The 7,101-nt window shown below is 44.3% G+C and overlaps 1 protein-coding gene across 8 annotated transcripts in view; it reads left to right on the top strand.

The window, feature by feature from the left end:
* The first annotated feature begins 919 nt into the window (after positions 1–919).
* Positions 920–7,101, top strand: part of LOC139752095 (uncharacterized) — a 6,302-nt gene continuing 120 nt past the window's right edge. The window contains exons 1-6 of one of the 8 annotated variants that reach the window (XM_071667968.1): positions 920–959; positions 2,796–3,173; positions 3,440–4,116; positions 4,768–4,902; positions 5,365–5,544; positions 6,189–7,101. The exon at positions 6,189–7,101 is cut by the window's right edge and continues 119 nt beyond it. In XM_071667968.1, the coding sequence (XP_071524069.1) occupies positions 3,553–4,116; positions 4,768–4,902; positions 5,365–5,544; positions 6,189–6,704 (1,395 nt within the window). In that variant the 5' untranslated portion in view covers positions 920–959; positions 2,796–3,173; positions 3,440–3,552 and the 3' untranslated portion in view covers positions 6,705–7,101. Of the gene's footprint in view, positions 1,359–1,686; positions 1,878–1,997; positions 3,174–3,439; positions 4,117–4,767; positions 4,903–5,364; positions 5,545–6,188 lie in introns of those variants that run through there. The other 7 variants (XM_071667969.1, XM_071667967.1, XM_071667966.1 and 4 more) reach the window with 7 other exon arrangements.

The following is a 7,101-nucleotide window of genomic DNA, read 5'->3' as shown; positions in this document are numbered from 1 at the left end:
ATTTGTCCTAAGCAGCAATGTTGGTTCACTTTCCCTCTTCTACAGGGTTTACTTTGGTCTTTGCTACTGAGGGCTGACTGATTGTGTGCCCTCACCATCCTAGACCACGCATTACTCGGCAAGCTGCGGCGTCATATGATTACTGTGTGGCTGTTGGCAACTCAAGGGTGGGCCGTTTTGATAACTGTTTCTTTCCCTTACACCACGTAGCTTTGGAACTCTACCATCTTCTCATGTCTTTCCCAATAACTGTCGCTTGACACTTTTTAAAAGATAGGTTTTTCACTTCCTCTAGGTTCGTAAATACTTTTCGTAGTCTCTTATTTTCCCTTTCATTAATCTCTTAATATTCCAATTAAGGCCCATCCTTGATGTGGACTTTTGTCCGTGTTGCACATGAGTTCCCAACACCATCTCTCTCTCTCTCTCTCTCTCTCTCTCTCTCTCTCTCTCTCTCTCTCTCTCTCTCCCTGGTCTACCTACTGTGGGTGACTCTCTCATTATCCCTGACGAGGTGTTGGAGAATAAACGCGTCCGCTTGGAGTATCTCGTTTCATCTTTCCTGCGAGAAGAAACGGTATGTTCTACACGGCATCAGCATATAATATATATACATATATATATATATATATATATATATATATATATATATATATATATATGTATATATATATATATATATATATATATATATATATATATATATATATATATATATATATATATATATAAATGTATTATGTGTGTGTGTGTGTGTGTGTGATACTCAAACATGCCACCACCCTTCCCAGAACCGCCACACAACCCCAAGCAACCAAGGGGGGGTAACCATGCAAAACTCTGAAGTCTAAATTAACCCCAGAGTAAAACGGCAGTGAAGGAGCGTCACTGGTGCTGCTGCCCTTCTCGCGCCAGACCCCGTCACCTGCCAGTCGGCTATTGCAGCTTGTGTGGTACCCGTGTGTTCAAACCTATTACCCTGTGGCTCTTCGCCTCGCTGCCACTGCTCTACAAACCTCATTTTCTTCACGGGGAAAAAAAAAAAAAAACGTAGAACTTGGTAGAACTCGATGTTCATTCCCAACACTGGACATGATAGGTTTTAAATACAAGAGACACAAACAGTGGTTAGTTCGTCGGTGTGTGTGCGAAGACATTCGCTCCCTCCCTACCACTACCTGTCGCCACTGTGCGGGGAGGAGGGAGCGAGCCAGCCAAGAGACATCATCGAGTCAGTCGTTTATAGCAACGGAAACGCTTGCCAAGTGTCTCAAGGCCCAGTGAGACAGTTCCGGGGTCTCATTCCCAGTTCTGTGTTCGCTCGCACATCAGTCTTGGGGTCACAAACTAAGCATCATGTATGTGTGTTTTTGTTCGTGGTGGACGAGTGATTGAAATGAATTAGAAATTCAATGCGGTACACCACCGTTCGACTAATATTCTGAGTAACTGTGGCTAAATCTAGATAGCAAGAGCTGCCGGTGTGGCCCTAGTCTATGACACAGTTCGAAACTAAAGTAAATCACGTGTGTCAATTTTCTTTCATCATCTAACGTGAGAGATGGACGAGGTTATGTCTCCTGAAATTTACGTATAGCCTCTTTTAAAAATACATATATATATATATATATATATATATATATATATATATATATATATATATATATATATATATATATATATATATATCAACACATGCTCGCCATTTCTCACGTGAGCAAGATAGCGTCAAGAACAGATGACAGAGCCTTAGAGGGGGGGAATTCCTCACCTGGTTCCTTGCTCTGTTCCTTTTGGAAAGGGATATGGGAAGGGAGGATTTCCAACCATCCGCTCCCGGCTCTCTTTAGTCGCCTTCTGCGACACGCAGGAAATACGTGAGTGGTATTCTTTCTCCCTAACCCCAGGGATAATATATATATATATATATATATATATATATATATATATATATATATATATATATATATATATATATATAATGCCTGTTGGAGGGCAACACATGTTCCACGAAAGGAAGCCTTCATATGCACTATATTTATTTGTTAGTTTGTTTGTTTGTTTGTGTGTGTGTGTGTGTGTGTGTGTGTGTGTGTGTGTGTGTGTGTGTCTTACCGGACTCTGTGAACTTTTTCTGGAACTTCGCCACCTTGCTCTCCAGCCCCTTAGGTTTATGCCCCGTGAGTTCACACTATCACAACGAATCAATCTTCGAATCCCAGCTGAACTCATTAGTGTTCCTCACTCCTCCTTTGAGAGCGATCGAAGTCCATGCAAAACACCCCCACGCACGTTGAATACGGTTCCTCGACAACATCTGATGTGAGTATAATAAACGTTAAGACCTGATCCTGAATCTACTATTGCGATCCTCTTATTGCGTAACTGCAAGAGGCAAGAGGACAGGCGTGGCGACTCGAATCCAAAACACCGATAATCATTTGTGAAAATGAACTGACTTGATACTTTCACGAAAATAATTAAAAGTAACTTTGATCGGGCATGTTACAAAGTTAGGATTGCGTGTGGCACTTTTCATACGTAGAAAAGGTGAAGTGAGGACTCAATCCGACTTCAAATAAAGATATATGTTAAAAAAAAAAGAAATGCAAAATCTTAAATTAGAAATCCTGGAAATGGACTGGTCAACACTAAGTTAGATTAGGTCACCTGCATAGGTAGCAGTCACGAACGATATTGGAGTTGCTCTTAAACAATACGTAACTTGCATGTAGTGTGGGATGTGAATGGTACAAGCGTCGCTCACTTTAATGCAAAATCTTTTATCTCATTAGACACTAGGAGCGAAACCATCTTACCCCCCTTCTGCCGTCCACCAAGTACACGACCGCTGGTCACCACAATCACGACTCCACGAAGGGTTCGCCAAGAACACGACCCCCACCTGCTCCTGCTTGCCACCAAGACGATCTTGTCAAGCCGCGCGCTGGTCACCACCAGCACCATCCTACACCCCTACTGGAGGTCATCATAAACACAACCTCTATCTCCTGTCGCTCGCCATATCAAAGCTCCACTTCCTTTCGGTCACCACGATCATACCTCGACGTCTTCACCTGCTACAGACATCTCCTCTGCGATCACTGAACCCACAAACAGTCGCCCAGAACAAGTGCTAGTCTACAGTTCTCGCATTCTGGTGAGAATAGATGGTGAGGATATAACACAAATTGTTTCATGATCAAATGTAAAACACTTCTGTTTCATCTAAATTCACTTGGCAGTGATTTACACTTTGTAATTAGTCTAATTCATGAATCTGCAGCGATTTACTCTCTCTCATTAGCCTAATTCATATACCTAACCATTTTCATGATCATATTAACAGAGGAATTACTTACGGCCATACTGAACGTGACTGTTACTTGTTCCTGAAATGAAATTGGACGTTCTCAAACGCCGTTTTCTGAATCCACAGGACACCGACAACCCAGAGAGTGTAAAGTGTGCATCACCAACTACAACAAAGCCAAGCGCCGCCCACGCACTCTGCCATGTGGCCACACATTCTGCTCCCTGTGCATCACTGGCATGATCGAGAAGGAGCGGCTCAACTGCCCGAGTTGCCGGGTCCAACACCAGGCTACGTCCTCCACGCAGTTCCCCATCAGCTATGACATGGAGGCCGTCATACGGAAACTCAAGGTCCTGCAGCTGGCGGCGGAGTCACCAACAGAACCTGGTGAGAGTAAGCCTCGATCTCTGATACAGGAGACAGAGGAGAGCATCAGTCGTCTCGTCAGTGGCCTACGCAAGACCCTGTCGCAGCTCGAGATATACGACGCCCAACTTCTGGAGTGGAAGAGCCAACATGAGGAATTCCTCGCGAAGATCAACGAACTCGCGGAACAGAATAAGGCCGCGATAAAGCTCTTGGAAGACGAGCGGAGTATCCTGCTTTATCAGCAGAAGCGAGGCGAAGAAGGCATAAAGCGGCTGGAGGCCACGCAAGGCTCTCTTGCCGCAGCCGGCAGTGCCCAGGATGCCGTCACTGCCATCGACGACAGTGACCACCATAACTCCGAGGCGGAGGACTGGATCCAGGACTGTTGCAAAATCTTCCCAGATGCCAACACCGTCAACACCTCGATGAAGGTAGGTGCCTGACGTCGAACGTCCAAGGGTATGATTCCCTCTCAGAACTACCCGAGAGGGTATATAGGATAGGATATAATATCCAGGATCCTGTCAAAGAGATCGTAACGTGTACATACGATCGAAGACTCTGAGGCTGACTTAAGAAGGTATGTATTCAAAAACATAAAAAGACTGCTGTTGCCAACCGTAACCAAGAAATCTCCTTCGATCATACCTTTTATCCCGGGTTCAATTTTTTTCTTGTCTCTAATATCAGTACTTTGGTAAGACAAGCTGGTGGTAGACACTGCTTACCTCACAGTCTTCTATCGTTCGTATTCAAGAACGAGGATCTATCAAACAATAATCAGAGTAGGTGATTAGTGACTTTTGATGCGCGAGTCGATGATAAGTCCTTTACCACACTCTTCCTTTCGAATTTAAATGTGAAACACATCTCCCTTCGTGGATCCTTTTACTCATGACAGTGTACACACTGACCTCTGGAACATGATGACAGTTACCGTCTGAGTGGAAATAAGGCAACACAAGAAGCATTCCAGTGTCATCTCATGGCTAAGATGTCATTCGAAGCCCTCGTCCACCAGGGGGGTGAGAGACTCAACCATTATCAGTCCTCATCACTAATGTTTGTTGTGGTGACGACAGGTGCGGGAGGCCGGCAGGAAGGTCATGGACATCACAACCAGAGAATGCAGCTGGGAAGACATCGCCCCCTTCTGCCTGGGAGACTCGTCCTCGACCATCATGGAAAAGGTCAACCAGATTGCGCCAATTTTATCAGTAGGTACAAATGTTAAATATTTCGAAGTTGTATTCCCTCAAGACTTTTTTTAAGGTTAAAATCTTACACGAGACCAATGAGTAAAAGTCTTAATCGATCTCTTTGTCTGTCATTTCTATTAGCTCACCTAATAAACACACACACACACACACACACACACACACACACATATATATATATATATATATATATATATATATATATACATATATATATATATATATATATATATATATATATATATGACATCTATCTTTCAAGCAGCGACCTTAGAGTTACAAGCCAACAACCGTACTAAGCCGAAGACACGTACAGATAAACATGTTCTAATCTCTTAACCATGAATGGCCTCCTACAACGAAAACAATACGAGGACAGATTCCTTTTTTTTTTTTCCCCCTTCCTTTTTTTTCCCTATTGGATGAAAGTGCTGATAATTTCCACCTACCCCATCCCCCCAGGTTGAGATCCTCCGCAAACTAGGGGGGTCCGTCAGGGCCCAGCTGGAGGCCGGACGTCTTGTGGCCGTCCAGGATGAAAAAGACCAACTCAGCTGCGCCAGGTTGACGCTTCAAGACGGGCAGGTGCACCTCCATGTCCTCCGGCAGCAGCCCACGCCCACTAACGCCCACAGTCTGGAGGTGAGGCTCACTATACCCACATCAGGGGGAGGAGGGAGATCTCGTCCACCAACACACTCACTCATTTGGTCTGATTTTGGAGAGTTTGTGAAATAAAAACAAAAAACACAAGAACTTCGTCGTCAATGACGGGGAAACTAGTTGAGTCGCGATATCGGCAGCTGCCACAGCTCTAGAACTATCATCTTATCGTTATCTGGAATTTACAGACTGACTGCTTATCTTGTGATGTATCTAATGGGATTTTTTTTGTCTCAGAATACTGTTGCCTATCTTATCACTGCCAACCCTAAACCAAAGACGTTCTTAGGCGTCTGTGAACAACAAGGAATCTTTGCAATTTTCTTAATGTAAAATATAAAGAGAAAGAAAAATATAAACATGGAACTTGTTAAAAGTGTTCTACGTACGAGTCTATCCAGAAACCTCTGTGATCCCTTATCTATAATTAGGAGCATCCAGAAGATTGGATTAGGGGAACATTCCGAAACGTTAAAAATCTGATGATCTAACTTCTTGTTGTCAAGTTATAGAGTTCCCACACACACACACACACACACACACGAAATAGCCAAATCTAATATTACGGACCATGTCAAAAGCATAATCCTTTCATGTATCACTCAGCAAATCCACCTTTCCAGCACAAGAGCTTGATGGGTGTCCTAGACCCTTCGTCCACTCTGGTCTTCCTGGATCTCGCCTGGACGGGAAGGCCAAAAGGACGGGTTTACATCAGGCTAAGCCCCGACACCGGGCTGGCCAGGCAGTTCCTCCTCCTATGCACAGGCGAGCGGGGTCGCTCCTACGCCAGCTCTCGCATCCTGGGCGTGTGGAACAAGAGCACGGAGTTCGAGATGGTGGGCGGCGGGGACTACGACTACAACAGTGGGCAGGGAGGATCGCCGCTGCTCCAAGGGCTGAGGAACTGCGAGGAGTACAAGAGGCCAGCGATCGCGGGCACGGTGAGAGCTCTCCATGGCCCAGAGAGTAACAAGTGTGCCCAGTTCTCCATCAGCACTAGGGACTGCGCCAGCAGGGAGTGGCACTGGGCCTTCGGTCAGGTGGAGGCTGGTTTAGACGTGGTCAGGACGGTAGTCAACGTCAAATACATCAGGGAGGTGACGGTGGTGGATTGTGGCGTTGTGCTGCCTCTGTAAATCAACACACGTTCGACATCTTCCGAGTCACCAAACACACGGAGTGAAAGACCTTGTTGAAGACTTGTTCACCGACACCCTCTGTAAATTGGTGGTTCAGGTCTTAACAAATGAATGGGAGAGATAAGCCAATTGTATATGTATATATATATATATATATATATATATATATATATATATATATATATATATATATATATATATCCAGATATCCTTGTGATAGATCATTATAACTGTGACTAAAGCCTCTCTTTTGTGTTGAAATCTATCATGATGGTTCATTTCTGCTCACTTAATACACACTAACGGGACACGTTTACACGTCTGTACACATTAAGCACTTAACATGTGATAACGTTTGGTTTTCATCTGTTCATATCCAATGCAAAAACTGAAA

This window comes from Panulirus ornatus, chromosome 12 (genome assembly GCF_036320965.1).
Source record: "Panulirus ornatus isolate Po-2019 chromosome 12, ASM3632096v1, whole genome shotgun sequence".
Classification (NCBI taxonomy): domain Eukaryota; kingdom Metazoa; phylum Arthropoda; class Malacostraca; order Decapoda; family Palinuridae; genus Panulirus; species Panulirus ornatus.
The sequence above is the reverse complement of the archived record's forward strand: the minus strand, read 5'-3'. Positions and strand labels throughout refer to the sequence as shown.